The 17,279-nt window shown below is 55.9% G+C and overlaps 1 protein-coding gene across 1 annotated transcript in view; it reads left to right on the top strand.

Annotated features, from left to right (window-relative positions):
* The window catches only part of HS1BP3 (HCLS1 binding protein 3), a 34,413-nt gene extending 19,026 nt beyond the window's left edge, over positions 1-15,387 (top strand). Inside the window, exons 5-7 of the mRNA XM_033176387.1 lie at positions 7,299-7,459; positions 9,191-9,326; positions 13,969-15,387. Of these exons, the coding sequence (XP_033032278.1) occupies positions 7,299-7,459; positions 9,191-9,326; positions 13,969-14,227 (556 nt within the window). The 3' untranslated portion in view covers positions 14,228-15,387. The remainder of the gene's footprint in view (positions 1-7,298; positions 7,460-9,190; positions 9,327-13,968) is intronic.
* The last annotated feature ends 1,892 nt before the right edge of the window (positions 15,388-17,279 follow it).

The following is a 17,279-nucleotide window of genomic DNA, read 5'->3' as shown; positions in this document are numbered from 1 at the left end:
CTGCATTTGGCAAAGATACAAAGAGGCAGGAGAGTGGGACACTTTGAAGCAGATGAAAGGGAAGGCTCAGATACATGCTGATTGGAGGTTGTTGGCATGGGGAATCCAGAAGCAGCCAATGAGAAGTGGGGCATCCTTTGTCCTCTGTGAGCGGGAAGTGGGGCTTTCTTTGGATGGTGCTACTAACCTGGAAATGGGGAAAATTTTAGGAAAGTTGGCGGTTATTGATCAAATCTTGGCCATTTGGGGCTGATTGCTGCAGAGGCTGTGGTCTGGCTTCCTGGGCAGGTTACTGCAGGCTGTGGGTCAGAGTTCCACCTTTACATGTGGCCTGGCCATTGTCCCTTTGTGTATTCAGACTCTTGGGGGGACTGGCACTTGCTGTAGAATGTGGGCTGCAGAGACCTGCAGCTGGGACCCACGTGGTTCCCTGGTGATGCTGGAGCAAGGATGGGTGAGGGGCAGTCTCTGGCCCCATTGTAGAGAAGGAGAAATGTCATCACCCACAAGCTCAGGTGGGATTGTCACTGAGTCCTGGTCCCTCAAGACAGAGCTCAGTGACCTGGAAAATGGGCTCTGGCTGTTGAGAAACAGGTCCTTGGAATGTGACTCTGGGGACCATAGCAAATGATAAACGTTCATAATGACCACCCAGGCTGGCCCCATTTTTTTTTTTTTTTTTTTTTTTTTTTTTTTTTTTTTTGAGATAGGGTCTCACTCTTTTACCTAGGCTGGAGTACAGGGTGTGTGATCTCAGCTAACTATAGCCTCAACCTCCCAGACTTAAGTGATCCTCCCACCTCAGCTTCTCAAATAGTTGGAACTACAGGCACGCACTACCATGCCTGGCTACTTTTGTCTATTTTTTTGTAGAGGTGAGGTTTCACTATGTTGCCCAGGGTAGTCTTGAACTCCTGGGCTCAAGTGATCTTCCTGCCTCAGCTTCCCAAAGTTCTGGGATTACAGGCATAAGCCACTGTGCGTGGCCTGGCCCTATTTGCTTTTTAAGGCCCCGAGTGAAGTCTGCTGAGTAGAAGGCATAAGTGAGCCTAGACATCACCAGGTAGCTCCTGGGACCCCAGGCCTCTGCCACGGCCCTGCGCTGACTTGCAAACGGGACCCACTTGGCAGCTTGCAAAGCATTTCTGTGTCAGTTGCCTCCTTCTTCCCATTGACCCCCAGTAAGGAAACATGGTTGGGGAAGTTGAGTGACTGGTCCAGATCCTATACAAGTTCTCCTACATCCCCCTCCACTGCTCCTCTCTCAGCAAAGGCCAGAATCTCCCCAGGCCCCGCTGGAGGTGGCCAACATCCCCACAGACCCTCCATGTACCTGCTGCCTAGCTATTGGGCAGTTTCACTCTGCCAGGCTCTGCACACCTTGCCGTTTTCACAGGGCATTTCTCTCTGCCCGGAGCACAGCTTTTGTGACTCTGCTCGTTTTTCCATCCAGGCCTTCTCTGAAGCCCCTGTCCAATGAGGCTGGCTTGGACACCCAGGGTTAGTGCCAGTCCTCAGGTGATTCTCACTCCTGTGATTGCTTCTCCAGGGAAGCCCATTACTGTTGCAAATAACATTGTCCTGGCAAGAATTTCAGAAGTCCATTTATTGGGACTCTGAGAATTTTCTCATAGCAAAATAAAACCAGCCAGGCACAGTGGTTTTGAGACTATAACCCCAGGACTTTGAGAGGCCAAGGCGGGAGGACCACTTGAGCCCAGGAGCTTGAGACCAGCCTGGGCAACATAGCGAGACTCCATCTCAACAAAAAAAAATTTTTTTTAAATTAGCCAGGTGTGATGGTGTGTGCCTGTGTCCCAACTACTGGGGTGGCCGACGTGAGAGGATCACTTGAGCCTGGGAGGTCGAGGCTGCAGTGAGCCGTGATCGTGCCAGTGCACCCCAGCCTAGGTGACAAGAGAGAGACCCTGTCTCAAACAAACAAACAAAAACCCAAAACACAAAAAGACACCAAACAGCTGAATTTAAGAATAAAGTATGAAAAGTGCATTAGTTTAAAGCAGGCAGTTTGCATCATTGGAAAGAGGTGGATTTCCATATTTGGTTCAGCTGCACCCTGGCTTTGAAGACTCATGCTGTCCATGTGTCTCGGTTGTGGAAGGATCAGCAGTCTTCTGTTCAGACCCAGTTGAGCTGGCTTTGTCTAGGAGATGCCTCTGCCACACATGTACACCCTGGTTCTGGGCAGTTGGTGTCCATTGGTGGTCTGCCGCGTGGGTGGGCACATCGGGAATGGTGCCACAGGCCCCCTGGGTGGCCACAGTGGTGGATGCTCTTATGTGTCAATCACTGTCACCAGAACTGCCTGAACCACAGGGAGCTGGGCTGCTGCTCAGCCTGTCTGAGCGTTGGAGCTGTCAGCCATGGCAGCTACCGCCTCTCACCCCGTATGCTGCACGCCTGCCTGCAGAACGTGGCCTGGTCTGCGTGTCTGTCTGCTGTCAGGAACAGATAGCAGGAAAGTGGGTGTCTGTCTGTGCACACATGTGCATGCAACAAGAACATACCAGCACATGCCTGCAACCCATCCAGGAGCACCTCACCTACCTCATGCAGCCTCTGTGGGCCCAGCTCATGTTTTAGTGTCCCTCATGGCCTGCACTAGTTCCGCTGACCCCTGTGCTCACCAGGAAGCCAGGAGCTGCAGTTCCAGTCCTATTCCCTGCAGACCTCTCTTTGAAGCCCCTGTTGCCCCATCCCTGGTGACAAGATTCTAATCATGACCAACTGTCCTTCCAGTGAAGGGAGAAGACACCCTACCTCCAGTCAGCGAGGAGCTTTGTCTCCTGTCAGTGCAGAGGGCGGGCTGGAGGGTGGGCACTGCAGAGCTGGGCCCTGTGCCTGCAGACGGCTGGGTGGATGCTGATATAGGAATGGAGGAGGAGGAGGACCAGGGAGGAGAGGATTGAGGGGGCCCCCGAGTGATAGCACATGTGTGCAACCTGACCCGACTCTGTGCTCATGACAACCCTGAGGTGTTTGTGCTAGGAGAAGGGTGAAGAAATGGCTCAGAGGCTGAGTGACGCACCACTCATATGGAATTACTGACCCCCTCACTGAGATCAGTGGCAATTCCTTTCTGCCAGCTGATCACCTTAACTGTCCAGATTTATAAGCTCTGAAGTTCTTCCTGGCCTGTCTTCCCCTCGCACCACCACTGCTCCCTGAGTCCGGGCTCTGGTCTTTTCTTCTATGGACCATGAGCAAAGCTTCCCTGGAGAGACCCGGCTCAGCCTGTTCCCTCACGGCACTACGTCTGCTGCAAGCCTAAGGGGTCCCTTTTCACCAAGAGGAATCTAGGTTCCCAGTTATGTCCTAGTCATGCCCCCTGCAGACCCTCACAGTGTGACTCACAGGTCCTGTACCCAAGATGCTATTATTTAGCTCTCATTCCACCAAGTTCACTTCCTGTCTCCACATCACGTCCTCCCTGAGACCTCAGGCTTGGTTGGTTCTGTCCTCTATACTCTGCCATCACAGAGCGGAACACCCTGTGTGCTAATGAACAGTTTCCTTTCTTTTCCCCCCTCCAAGACAAAGTCTTGCTTTGTCGCCCAGGCTGGAGTGCAGTGGCGTGGTCTGAGCTCACTGCAACCCACATCCCCTGGGTTCAAGCGATTCTCATGCCTCAGCCTCCCAAGTAGTTGGGATTACAGGCATGTACCACCATGCTGGGCTAATTTTTGTATTTTTAGTAAAGATGGGATTTCATCATCTTTGCCAGGCTGGTCTCGAACTCCTGGCCTCCTGCAGACTTTTTACTTTAAACTAAAGTACTTTTCGTATTTTATTCTTAAATTCACCCGCCTCAGCCTCCCAAAGTGCTGGGATTACAGGTGTGAGCCACCTTGTCCGACCATAATGATCTCTTTGGTAGCAATAGTAAACTCTTTGTTTACTATTGTTTCTAAGTTTCTGTGTGACCCTGCTCTGCCATGAGCTTCTGGGGACAGCGGCAGCTCATCCTCATCTTTATTCCCTCATCCCCAGTACAGTTCTTGCAGGTAGGAGGTTCTCAGTGAGTGCTGGCCATCAACGGTGCTCACAAGAGAAGGAATGAGTTGCTCATAGAGTGGCTGAGGGCCTGGTGGCAAGGCCAGTGGAGTCGGTCAGGAGGTCTTTGGAGGAGGGGCTTCCGCACATAGGGCGCTGTCTGAGACTGGGGCTGGGAGCCTATCCCTCTTCCCTTCCTGGCCCTCCCGCCTTGGGGAATAGGTTAACAGAATCCTGAGATGGAGATGTGCCGGCACCCTGCTGCCTGCCTACCTGTCCTCCACCTGTCCATCCCTCCCCGCCTCCATCCATCACCCATCCTCTCATCCAGAGTTTATCAAGGCATCTGTTCTGGACCAGGCACATTACTAAGTCCCCAGAGCCTGAAAGTTTTGTGCCGCTCAGCACAGGACCCTGGGGCTTTTAGGCATAAAACTCCATATTTCCTGCTTCTTTGATTCCCCTGGAGATGGGTCTGGAGAGTTGGGGAGGTAAAGAAGGCAGCCCAGGCGGCACGGGTGGGGTGGGGTAGGGTACAGACCATGCCTGAGCCTCCCGCATGTGCTGTAGATCCACTTAATTTCAGTTTAAGATAACAAAAGGGCAAACATGTCTCTAGGGAGAGAAACGAGGACCGAATCCAGCTGGAGGAAAAAACTCACATGGAAGGGAAGTTAGGCCTCCTGTGTGCTGTCAGGACCTGGAGCAGGCGTAGGCAGGGGCACCACAGCTCCTCCAGAGAGATCTTGCGCCTGTTCTCTCGCTTCCTTTGTTCTTCAGATGGCTCTCTTCCTCTGTGCGCCCTCTGATTTCTGGTCAATGCAAAGCCTCTTGCTCCCCTTCCCCGAGGGGCCCGTGGCTGGGTACAATGCAAGTTTGATCCCCAGGAGCCAGGCAGGGCCTGCTTGTTTCTGAGGGGACAGTGGGGGGTGTGGTGTGGAGCTGCTGCTGGGGGAAGCTGCAGAGCAGCCTCAGACTTGCCCTCCCTGAGAGCTGCCACCTGGGTAGGGGCTGGGGCAGCTCTCCACCCTTCCCCACCGCAGTGCCTGCTGGGTCCAGGAGTAAGGACCACGCAAAGGGCAGCGGAGATGGGGAATGCAGTGGAGAGAAGCGTCGGGCAGAACAGCAGCTGCAAGCCTGGCTGGCCGTGCAATTCCTCAGGAGACTGAACACAGTCTCCTGGGCCTGCTTGGGGTTTCTGACTCAGTGGGTCTTGGCTGGGGTCAGCTTTGCTGTCTGCCCCAGGAGACCATGGCGCCTGTTTGGCACCCACTTCCTAGGAGTCATGAGACATGAGCTGGCTCTGCCTGATTTGTGAGAATAAAAGGGAGAATGTCTGAGTAAGAGCAGGCCAGTCCTGGCTCCTCCAGGTCTCAGAGGAGCAGAAGCACTTTCTGGAAAGCACTTGCCCGTAGGGTGGAGAATCCAGGCTCCCTCCACCTCACCTCCAGCACCACAGGCAGGGCCTGAGGGTGGTGCACAGCAGAGGAGGTGCCTCATGGCCTGAGCCGGGTGGAGAAAGCACAGGACCAGGCAGATGGGCCTTCCTGGAGCAGTCCCTGCCACTGCGTCTCTGCTCCCCGTCACTACCCTTCAAACATGCCACTTTCTCCCCAGAGAACGGCAGGATCAATCCTGTTGTCCCTGCCCCATCCTATATCAAATTCCTCATGGGACATTTGGAGGGGACGAGGATAAGACCACAAGTATGACCATCCTCAATCTAGACCCAGGCTGCCTGTCCCATCCCTACTGTGTGGCCTTGGGCAGACACTCAGTTTCTCTGGACCACTCAACATTTGTTGAATGAGAATGTTTCCTCAGAGGTTGCTCCGTCCTGCAGCCTTCTGGCAGGGAGCCTTCCTGGCCTTCACAGTTTCTCCTCGCCTCTGCTGGGTGACTGGGATTCTGCTAGACCTCAGACTCCAGACTGTGGGAATGGTCACCTTGGAGGGCCCTGCCCCTTCCAGCACCCAGGGCCATTCTGCTATTTTTATCTGCCATTGGTTAATCTGTATCATTGTGTAGGCCAGCCTCGGTGCAGTTTTGCCACAGAGTGTTACCAACATGAGCTCAGATGGTGACCTCACATGGTGACCTCAGTCCAGTGGATCTGCCTGCCAGAGAGACAGGCACACAGAATTTCAGTTTCCAGTAAAGGGCACATTCTCATCACTTTCAGGAACCTTAAAATGGCTAACAGGCATCACCAGCAAGGGTTGGATGGCTGTTAAAGTGATTAAAGTAAAATCAGGTGTGTTTCCTTCCTGGCCGTATCACTTACAGTGATGGACACAGATCCTGAGCATTCAGCTCCAGGCATGTTTACTTATCCAGCCCGTAACCACCACCTGGATCAAAACTAAAGTACTCCCACACCCCAGAAGCTTCCATCCTGCCCTGTCCTGGTTTCTCACAGCAGGGTCTGGCCCAGAGCAGGACCTCCTCAGCCAGTCGGCAAGTGCACTATAGTGGGACCTGGGTTGGCAGAGCCAAGTGCACTGTAATGGGACCTGCGGTGACAGAGCCGGAGTGGGGGAGGTGGGCAAGTCCCAGAGAGGCTTCCTGAAAGGGGGCTGCATCGCAGAACCCAAGTGTTAACTAGAACAATAGTGGTTTTATCATGCAAAGGAAAAAATAAGGCACTTACCAAGGCTGCTTTCTGCCCTCCTGAGTCCTAGTCCTGAGGTTTGTGGCTCCAGACCAGGTCCGTCCTCATTTCTGAGTGGCTGTGGAGTGTGGTTCTCTGAGCCTGGCCCCCAAGTGCTGAGACTCAGACTAGGCAGCTGTCTCCACCTTCCGAATGGGAGCGCGATCTCTGGCCTGTGACCGCATGGCAGACTCAGGGCCTGCAGACATCTAAGAGCCGGGTTTGTCTGGCAGCCGGTGTCCAGTCCTGGCAGCCACCTGCTCCTGACAGTGGTCATTTCTTGAACACAGGGCACAGCTGCCCACAGTAGCAGGGGCCTTACCACTCTGTCATTGAGGAAACCTGCTCCCCAACCACCTTCGCTGGCCTGCTTTTCTCCCCTGGGATGGAGGACCTGCCCTTCCCTTGGCTGTGTGACCATCTATTAGAGATTTCAGAAAGACTTCAGCTCCACCTGCCTGAACTGCTCTGGGTGGCCCTCTCCAGGCCTTCCCTGGTCCCTCTGGCCTGGTCTTTTCTGGCCCATGACATCCAGCCACCCCCGCTGCAGGGCCCAGCACCTGTGTGGGTGTGACCGGGCCACCTGGACACTTGTGGGAAATCCTCACCTTGTGCTTTGTCTGTGATTCTGCAGCTCCAAGAAGCCCAAGAAGCATCCCAAAGTGGCCATGAAAGCCAAGCCCTCGCCCCGGCTCACCATCTTTGATGAGGAGGTGGACCCTGACCAGGGGCTCTTTGGCCCGGGCAGGAAGCAGTTCCCGCAGGGCCCCTCAGAGGATGTGTCATCCATGGACTGTAAGTAGAGCCCCAGGGTCTGCTCCTGGTGTCCTCTCGGTGTCCAGCTCCGTCACCAGACAGGGTGTAGACTCACCCGGCGTGAACAGGACTCATCTCCCCTGTCCTATTTAGATGTTATATAGACTCCGCTTTGGAGGGAGCTTTCCTGCTGGAGGAATTGAGCCTCACACCTGGTTCCCCACAGCCTGGAACGTTCCCGGGCCATGTGTTTCCTGTCAACATCCCACAGGAGAGGAGGATGGTTTTCTTTGTTCTTTGCTGCTTCGAGAAGTGCTTCCATGACATCTGTGGGCAGATAGGGGCCCTGGGCTTCCAGGCACCGTTTGTGTAGAAAGCCATAGGGCCTGCCTGGGGCACGTGTGTGACTGTAGGTTTGGATTTAATAGGAATGTGTCGCCTGCATGGACTCCCCTGGAGGGCTCTGTGCCGAGTTGGCAGAGGGAAAACCGAGTGGCCTTGGGATATCTCCACTCATCCCTGGGTCCCTTTCCTCACATGCCCAGGTCACCCTCCAGTGAGGGGAGTTGATGCCACCCACTAAGTCAGCCCATACTTGTTGAGCCCCCACTGAGGGCCAGGCCCAAGGACATGCTGAGGAGTGAGACCTAGTCCCTGGCCCTAGTCCCTATCCTGAGGGCCTTGGGGGCCCCTGGGGAAGCAGGTCATCATCTGACAGTTACAGAGCAGCAGCAGTTATGACAGGTTGAGCAGAGGCATCAATTCCTATAGGACACCCCGGAAGACTTCCTGGGGTGGGGTGGGGGCCCTCCTTGAGCTGGATCCTGGAAGGTCAGTAGAGTTTGCTGGCCTTGTGGAAGCAGAGGACTCCAGGTATAGTGGCCATGATCGGCATTCTCCAAGGGCAGCCCCGATCAGTTCACATGTGAGAGGGTGCAGGGAAGAGACCCAGGCTTCCTGAAGGCAGCAGCTACATGTCATGGCACCCCAGCAGAGACAGAGCGGCCATGGCACCCCGGCGGAGAGAGAGAGTGGCCATGGTACCCCAGCAGAGAGAGAGTGGCCATGGCATCCTGACAGAGAGACAGCGGCCATGTCACCCCAGCAGAAAGTGGCCATGGTACCCCAACAGAGAGTGGCCATGGTACCCCAACAGAGAGAGTGACCATGGCACCCCAGCAGAGAGAGTGACCATGGTACCCCAACAGAGAGAGAGTGGCCATGGCACCCCGACAGAGAGAGGGCAGCCATGGCATCCCGACAGACAGAGAGTGGCCATGTCACCCCAGCAGAGAGCGGCCATGGCACCCTGGCAGAGAGAGCGGCCATGGCATCCCAGCAGAGAGAGAGTGGCCCACGCTGGTGGGTGGCACTCAGTAAATGCTTGTTGAAGGCCGGGTGCAGTTGAGGGGTTGCACTGAGATCAGCTGGACTGGATGGCGAGATGCCTGGCGCAGTGGGCCCAAGAGGCTATAACCTCCTAAGAGCAGTAGGGGAAGCCCATGAGGACTTGAAACCAGAGTGATGCCATTGGCTGACTCTGGCCCAGGTGCCAGGTGGCTGAGGCCAAGGCAGACAGCTGTCCCAGGCCTCTGTGAGCTCTTGTCCTCGTCCTCCTCCTGCCCCTACCTGGTCCACTTCTCTGATTTTCTTCCCTATCCCTTGCTGGGTGCCCCAGGAGGCTGGGCCAGGCCTTCTCCACCTTGTACCTTGGGTGGCTGAAGACAGGCCAGGGCTTCCTCTGACCCCCCTGCTGCTGCCTTCCCACAGCCCTGATACTGTTTGACGATCCTGACCTCGGCAGGGCCGTGCCCCTGGGTGACTCCCTCCTGCTGCCGGCCGCCTGTGAGAGTGGAGGGCCCACGCCCCGCCTCGGCCACAGGGACGCCTCCAAGGAACTGTTCAGGTACCCCCTGTCCCCAGGGGCACTTGGCCAGCTCTGAGAATGTCCTGGACAGAGCCAAGGGCCCGGCTTGTTTGGGGGCATTGCCCAGTCTCAGCCCCAGCCTCCCCTGAGGGGAGGACCCCAGACCTGTGAAAAGTAGAAACCTGTGGGTGCACACTGGGTGAGAGGCAGTGAAGGGGGTTCAGGGGGAGGATCTGCAGCCCAGGGCTGCTCAGCTAGTTCCAGAAAGAGAGAACTTTGTGTGCACAACCAGTCTTTCATTCACAATCATATTTTAACAATTTATGTAAAGAATAATTAAATTATATAATTGCAAGAGCAGGTATAACTGGCACAAGCAGGTTTGGGAACAACTTAAACTGACTCATGGCAGAATGCAGCCCACCCAGAGAGGGGTCAAAGTGCAGGTGTCCTGGCGATGGCCTCTCCGCCGGAGGGCCCGGTCAGCAGCTTTTACAGAAGGAAGGGAGAATGAGGCCTCATCTGTCACATGGAGGTCAATTGGCAGAACCTGTGCCAGAGATGGCTCCTATTTCCTGAGTCCTTGCCGTGTATACAGTAAGCCAGACTCCTTATGTGCTCTCCTACGTAATCCTCACGACGGCCCCCTAAAGTAGATGCTATTTTCTCCATATTATAAGAAATCGAGTGTGGGAGGCCACCTGGCTGAGGCTCCTGCTCTGCCCCGGCCTTTCCACTTCATTAGGGACTGTCTGAGCACTCGGCTGGGTGATCTGCCTGCCTACCCAGCCCCCCAGTTCTCCCCAGGCGTTTACCTCCACTGGCCATGTTCTCAGCAGGCTCAGTGTTGTGCATGTCTCCAGCTTCTCCTCCACACTCCAGGACACAGGACTGTGCCTGGGGTTCACAGGAAGCCAGGCCGCCTCTTTCCAGGAATGGCTTATGTGACACCAAGGCATGCAGGCCCTGGAGACTGTCATCTCTACCCCTCATTAGCAGCCTTGGGCTATTAGACAGCCCTCCAAGTGCCCGCCAAGCCTGAGTCACCGTGACGGCTTCTGGTATTTACATGTCCCTAAGGCCCCTGGCATCTGTCACTCTCATCCTGTGTCCTCACTCCTGACATCCCGGCAGACTGGGAGAAACCAGGATTGTTATTTTATTAGAGGGAAACTGAGGCACAGGGAAATGGAATACTAGAGTCGGCCTAGGGAATGGCAGGGCCAGGCCGAGCGTGTCTAGGAGTCCATGTGTCCCAGTGGGGTGGTTCTCGTGGACCTTTCTGGCCTAGTTTATTCTAAATCCGTTACTTCCCAACCTGTGTTCTGTGGAACATGGTACAGTGGGGCGGTCAAGGGCTACCTTCAAAGGGGCTCTGTGGCCTGATGAATTGGGGGAAAGCCATATGAAGCAGGGCTGGTAGTGTGCGAGCCAGCACCACACGGCACTTCACATTCTCATTCGTCCCTGGGCCCTTCCCTCTGTGGTGCCCCTTAGCATCCCACAGAGCGCTTGGGGAATCCCTGCTCAGAAGGTGTGGGTCCCGCACCCCCACCTTCACTTTAGCAGACATCTGCTAATGAAAGGATTAGCTGCTTTTCTTCTTCTAAAATTCAGGCAAATTCAAAAAGAGCTGTAACACTAGGGTTAGCTTCTTGAGAGCAGGAACCACATTCATTCTGTGTCTGCCCTGTGACTCTCCAGGGAGTAGTTGGGCTTCCTCACAATAAAGAACGTTCTGATAGTCATTCATTCGTTCATGCTTTCACCCCTTCATTCATTCTGTCACTAGCCTCAGCCGTGACAGCCGTGCGGCAGCGTGGGGTGTACACGGAGCGTGTTGAGACTGAGGAGCCTTTGTTCCTTCTGGCTGTGCAGCCACAGCAGGGCAGGGTCTCTAGTCTAGATGTTTAGGTGAGTCTTGTGTTCCGCAGGGACCCTGGGAGACGGAATGGGGCCAGGGTCTTAGAGCTCCCTTACCCCTCTGGTTGACCTCACACCAGCTGGGCCTGGAAGAGAAGGGAGCTAGACCTTGTGCTAGTGAGAGCTAGTCCTAGTCATGACTCAGAAATAGGGTGCTAGGAAAAGGGGTGCCTTGCAGCCACCTGTGTCCCAAGAGCAGCTACGCCGCCTCCCACCGTGGCTGCCCACCCATGTACACCTCCCACCTGGGAGCAAATCCAGCTGCTGATTAGTTCCAAAGAGTCACTGCTTTGCCAAGCAGGATAATCCTGAAATCTGACATAAGCTTCTAGCGGCTGCTTTGTTTTCCAAAGGGCCCCTATTTGAGGATAATTCAGTCCCTTTGAGCTTTTCCCAGGTCCCCTCAGCCTTCAGTGGAGGCCACATTATGCCAGTGGAGCTGGCACCTGCCCCGGGGACGTCAAGGAAGGGCCGCCACTTGGAGGGAGCTCCGGCACATCTGACCTGAGGTGGTCAGGAGCAGCCCGGCCATGAGTGATACCTCCTGAAATCGCCTCTACCCCAAGACAACTGATCTCTCTATGAAGGCCCGGCTTGGGCCAGTCCCTCTGGGTTTATTCGAGAAGGACACCTTTTATTCATTTCTCTGCTGACCAAACAGACTCTGAATTCTCTCTCTGGGGTTTGTGCCCCATCACAGGAGGTTGACCCAGGAAGCAGGCAGGATGTCCAGAGTTCCTTCCACAGCTGGCTGCAGGCAGGCATCCACCCCAGGGGTGCTGTGCTGGGCACCTCCGTACTCACACAGGCTCTCTGGTAGTGCCAGGAGTTGTCCTGATCAAAGGTACCTCCTCTCTATCCCCATCCCTGCCCGGCCTTGCCCCAGGGCAGGAAGCCACTGCTCATGAGCCTGCCTGGTTCTTCCTGTTCATTCTCATTCCCACCTCCAGACCTCTGCTCTCTGCTCCTTTCTCCAGGACTCTCTCCCCTATTCATGCCAGGCTCACCCTTCTGAAAAGGCCCACCTTCCCAGGAGGCCTTCCCAGCCTGCTCTAGCCCAAGGGCTCACTCCCTTCTCTGGACTTCAGCACCTTCTTTCCAGGCCTTTGCCATTGCGTGGCCCCTGCCTGACTGGGCTGGGGGTGTCCCCATTGTAGACAGAGGTGCTGCTTTTCTGTGTCTTATGCCCGCTTGCTCAGCCCCTGCTGTCAGTAGACATCAGTACATACAGCCTTCCTGTACATTTGGAAACTACTTTCCTTGTGTTGTCTTATTTGATCCTTGTAAGAATCCCTGTGAGGGTGGTACAGCAAGTACAATCCCACTTTATAGAAGAGACTGAGGACCAGGGAGGAGTGGCCTGAGGCCACCTGATGGAGGAGTTGCAGGGTGAGGAACGGAAGCCAGTTCTCCACCCGCAGTGCTGTGCTTCTGTGCGCAGTTCTGTGCAGCAGTGCCAGTGACACTGTTACTCCTGCTTGTAGATGAGGAAGCTGAAGCTTGTAGAGACCAAGTGGGCGCTCTAGGTCTGCTGCCTTCAGTACCTGTGCCTTCCCTCACCAGACTCCAGCATGACTGAGCGATAGACGTAGAGATGCCTGTTAGCACAAGGGGAAACCTCGCCCTGACACTGGAGTCCAGGTGCCCCCGGCAGGGGAACACACCCCAGAGAACCAGCCACATGCAGGCCAAGTCCTGTTCATCCTCACACTAGCTGTGGGTCTCAGGTCAAGGCCCTTTGCCTCTCTACACCTCAGTTTTCTCATCTGTAGAACAGGGCTAATCTCTGTGCGTACACAGTGTGTGGAGATTATTAAATGGGTTGATGAACGTGGAAATGTCTGGCCATCACAGGTGTTCAGCACAGGGCTGAGTGGGTGGAATGGATTGAATGAGTCTTCCACTGTGCATCTGGTCTCCAGAAATCAAGTTCTGGAGAATCAGTGGCCTGGCCTATTTCTTGCCCTCAGTACCCAGGGATGGTCCTGAGTGACTGTAACACTGCCGGGGCTTTTTTCCCACCCACCAGTGGAAGATCAGAGGTCTGGGGTCATGACAGAGTCTTGGTGGGCCCTGGCCAAGGCCATCCTCAGCTCTCGCTGGGCTCTGCCTAGCACCCATGTGGCCCACAGAGGCCCACTGTGAGCGGGCCAACGCTGCACCACCGTGGCTCAGCGCCCCTGGTTATTTCTCTGGTTGAACTTGCTTTGGATGAGGGCTCAACTTCTGAGGGCCGATGTCCTGTTCCTCCCAACAAAGGCACTGTCACATACCATCCCCTCAGGGCCACTCGGCCTCCTGGGACTCCAGTGTCCTCATCTGCAGGATGGAAACACAGTCATGCCTCCCCGGAGTGGTGTTTTGAGGATGAAATATGTCTGAAGTGCTCGGCACAGAGCAGAAACTCTGTACATGGTAGCTGGTGATTATTTCTGAAGGGATTGGAGGGAAAGCCCCCTACAGAAGCCAGCATGTGTCAAGTGGGGTCACCTGAAGACCAACTCCCAGGAGGCTGCGTGGGGCCTGCCCTGTGCCTGCTTTGCTGTGGGTGGGAGGGAAGGAGAGCCCTGGCTTTCGTGTCTCCTCTGGGCAGGATGGGTGGAGGGGCCAGAGTGGAATGGGGCGGGGCTTTGACCCTGGCCCAGGCTGGGCTCCCTGCAGCTGCCCAGCCCCCTGAGGGCAGTGGCATTGCCTGGGGTCTTGTTCCTGTCACGGGATAGCAGTGTTATGCTCAGGGTTCCTCCCTGTGGTTCCCTAGAGTTGAAGAAGACTTGGACCAGATTCTGAACCTGGGTGCTGAGCCCAAACCCAAGCCCCAGCCTAAGCCCAAGCCACCAGTGGCAGCTAAGCCGGCGATACCCAGAAAACCAGCTGTTCCCCGCAAAGCGGGCCTGGCTGAAGCTGTGGCTGGGCCGCAGAAGCCGCAGGAGCAGATCCAAGCCATGGACGAGATGGACATCTTGCAGTACATCCGGGACCACGATACACCGGCCCAGGCAGCCCCCAGCCTCTTCTGACGCTTCCATGCTGGCCCCTGGCCCAGCAGGCCTGTCTGTGGGGACATCTGTGTGAAGGGAGGGGACTGTGCCCTGCAGGCTCAGAACCTCCCCACCCCCGAGGGAGGCCAGGTAGAAACCTGGGTCACAGCACCCAGAACTGCATGGTTCCATTTTCTCCTGGGCTGTGGGGCCAAAGTAGAACCCTGCAGGCTGCGGGAGTGGCTCTCACCCTAGGAACCTCCCTCCCCGTGGACATGGAGGGGAGGGAGCGTGTGCCTTGCCAACCAGGAGCCCAGCCCCAAGGATGAAGCAAGAGGTGGGGCCCCAGCGAGGTGTCGCGTGGGGCAGGGGAGCTTCATGCCCTTGGGTTCTGCCAGTCCCAGCACAGACACAAACTGGGACTGGGCCTCTAGCCCTCCTCTGCCTCTGTTCGCATAGTAAGAAGGAGTGATCAGCATCCTCCCCTTCCCCTACCCTAAGCAGCAGCCTGGGTGACTGACTGGCCTGGGCCTGGGGTTGGGGGGGGGGTCCCCAAGCCAAATTACTCCAGGGTTTCTGCTCCTCGTGGCTGCCAGGGGCCTGCAGGGTCTGGGTGGGTCTCCCAGGAGAGGGATGCTGAGGGATGCTGAGGGGGAGATCAGCTGTCTGGAGTGTTCTGATGCAAGTCTCTCCTGAGCCTCCTCTTGATACGAGCTCTAAAGGGAGAAGTCAGGCCCAGCCCTGCCTCTCCAGGGTACAAACGGCCCTGCCAGGCTCCAGTTCTTCCTCCCTTCTCCTTTCCCAGGAAAGGGCAGCCCAGTCCATGGCCTTCTTGGGCCTCTGGGCACAGAGCCAACATTCGTCATTACAGCTCTCACAAACTGGGTCATAGCATTCCCCACAGCTCAGCCTGGAGCCTGGGCAGGGCCCCCACCCTGCACTGCCTCCCGCTGCCAGTGGGGCGTGATGCTCTCAGGCTTCTGTCCCAAGGCCTTCACCATCCTCAGGGTCTGGACTTGGTCAGTGGCCTTTCACCAGTGGAGCTGCCTTCCCAGGGAGAAGAAGCCATGCGTCAGGGCAGGGCCCGTGCCTTAGACTTCTCCTGACCCCCAGAGCCCTGGCACCAGGTCTGGGCACCACAGAGTGCTTTGGAAATTCTCAGTGAATGACGTTTAATAAAGCAAAAAATGTCAAGCTGTCTTTCTTGGTTATAATTCTTCATGTTCAGAGCTAGTTTTTTCTTTTGTTTTGTTTTGCTTTTTAATGAAACAGTAGTTTTAAATGAAATGCAACCACTGTTGTTCCTTGGCCCTGTCCTGCCTGGCAGAAGCATTGGGCAGGTGGGACTAGGACCCCAGACCCTTTTCTGATAGACACCAAAGCCAGCCCTGAGGGACCCCCCAGCTGATGGTGCGGGTGGTTTGCAGCCATCAGTGTGGTGTGTCTCCAGCTCCTGGCCCGTGCTAGGACCTGTCTGCTCTGTCCTGCATCTGATCACGTCCCTCTCCAGCTGTGCTGCCCTGTCCTGAGCAGTTTCCACTCCACCAGTGCGAGACTGAGAGGAAACTGGTGGTTTTGGGGTCGAGAGCTGACTTCCTCTTCCTCTGTCTTAACCCAGGCTCAGAGGGTCAGCTCCCTCCCCAGGGCTCTGAGCAGGCTCTGGGACAGCTCCAGCCCGGGCTCCACCTATTTGCCTTCCCCCTTCACACCTGTCCCTCCTTCCCAGCACTTAGCCCCAGACCCTGTGACCCTTGCTGACTACAGAGGACGGTCTCGGTAGGAGTGGGGAGGGGATGGGGCCAGGTCTTCCTCAGAGAGGTGGCCCCAGCTGTCCTTTGGGCTTTGTCCCCTCCCTGCCCTTTCTGCACCCTGATGCCGGCTCCCTGCGTCCTGCTTCCCACCTGCTTTGAGTCGAGTGACATAGGAGCAGAGGGTACAACGGCGTAGGTGGCCACAGGGGCTGGTGCTCTGCTTGGGGTCACTGGCAGAACCTGGCCTGCCAGTTAGTATTCATCCACTGTGGGCCCCACCTCCTCAGTGGTCTGCACTCTCTGGACACCATCGCAAAGATCCCCAGGTATTGATGCTGCAGCTGTGGCTTGTTCTTCACCCGCAGGACTGTGGTTCATGGCCCATCGATGATCCTTGTCGCCTGATAAAGCCTGTGCCTGTGACCCATTCCAGCCTGTGTTAGATGTTCTTTTCTGTGCCTGGGCTGATGGCAGACCACCAAGGAGGGGAGGGGGGAGAGGATTGTCCTTTAAAACAATGGACTCAGCCAGGAAAGCTGCCCTGCCCCAGCCACCCAGGCTGCTGCTTAGCGTAGGGGAAGGAGAGGATTCTGGTCACTCCTTCTCACTATGCAGCTGAGGCAGAGGAGGGCTAGAGGCCCAGGCCCAGGCCCAGTGTGGGTCATCCAGCCAGTAACTGTGCAGCCATAACCCATGTAGAGAGAAAGAGGGTCGACCCCTTTCTGTCTCCAGACCTACACCCCATTCTCCCCCAGTGGAGATGGTCTAGGCTTGGACTGGCCCTAGGGCCCTTCAGATGGCATCAGATGGCCCTGCCCCTCTGTCAAACCTGCCCCGGCCTTCAGGCCTCAGGTTCTGAGATGCAACTTCAGCCCTGGGACCCAGGGATGCTGAAGTAGAGAGTTCTGTAAACTGAAATCCACTAGAGAACTAGAAACAGGTTCTCAGGGAACCCCAGAGGCCTCCTGCAGGGACAGAATGTGGCCTCTATTCCCCACAAGATTTTCGTTGGAATCTTGTACCTAAGATTGAGCTGGAGTCCTGGCTCCTGAGGACAGGCAGTTTGGCCATTCTGAGAAGGTCTGCTTAGGCCAGGAGCCTGCAGCTGAGAGCTCCCTGTGGAAGGAAAATAGAAGTTTAATTCGGGACAGCGACACTTGTTTATTTCAAAGCCCGTTGTGAGCCTGTGGACAGGATGTACTGTCTATAGCTGTGGTCCCACTGCTCCCCTCCTCCCAGCATTGTTCCTTAGGAAGCCGGGAACTCAGGCCAGTTCTGGAAAGTCCCTAGGGCCTGCCCTAGCCAGGCCGGTGTCATGGGCTCCCCCGGAGAGCACCTAC

The sequence above is a fragment of the Trachypithecus francoisi genome, unplaced genomic scaffold, assembly GCF_009764315.1.
Source record: "Trachypithecus francoisi isolate TF-2019V2 unplaced genomic scaffold, Tfra_2.0 Lachesis_group17, whole genome shotgun sequence".
Lineage (NCBI taxonomy): Eukaryota > Metazoa > Chordata > Mammalia > Primates > Cercopithecidae > Trachypithecus > Trachypithecus francoisi.
Note: the sequence above shows the minus strand (reverse complement) of the source record. Positions and strands in the feature narration are given on the sequence as shown.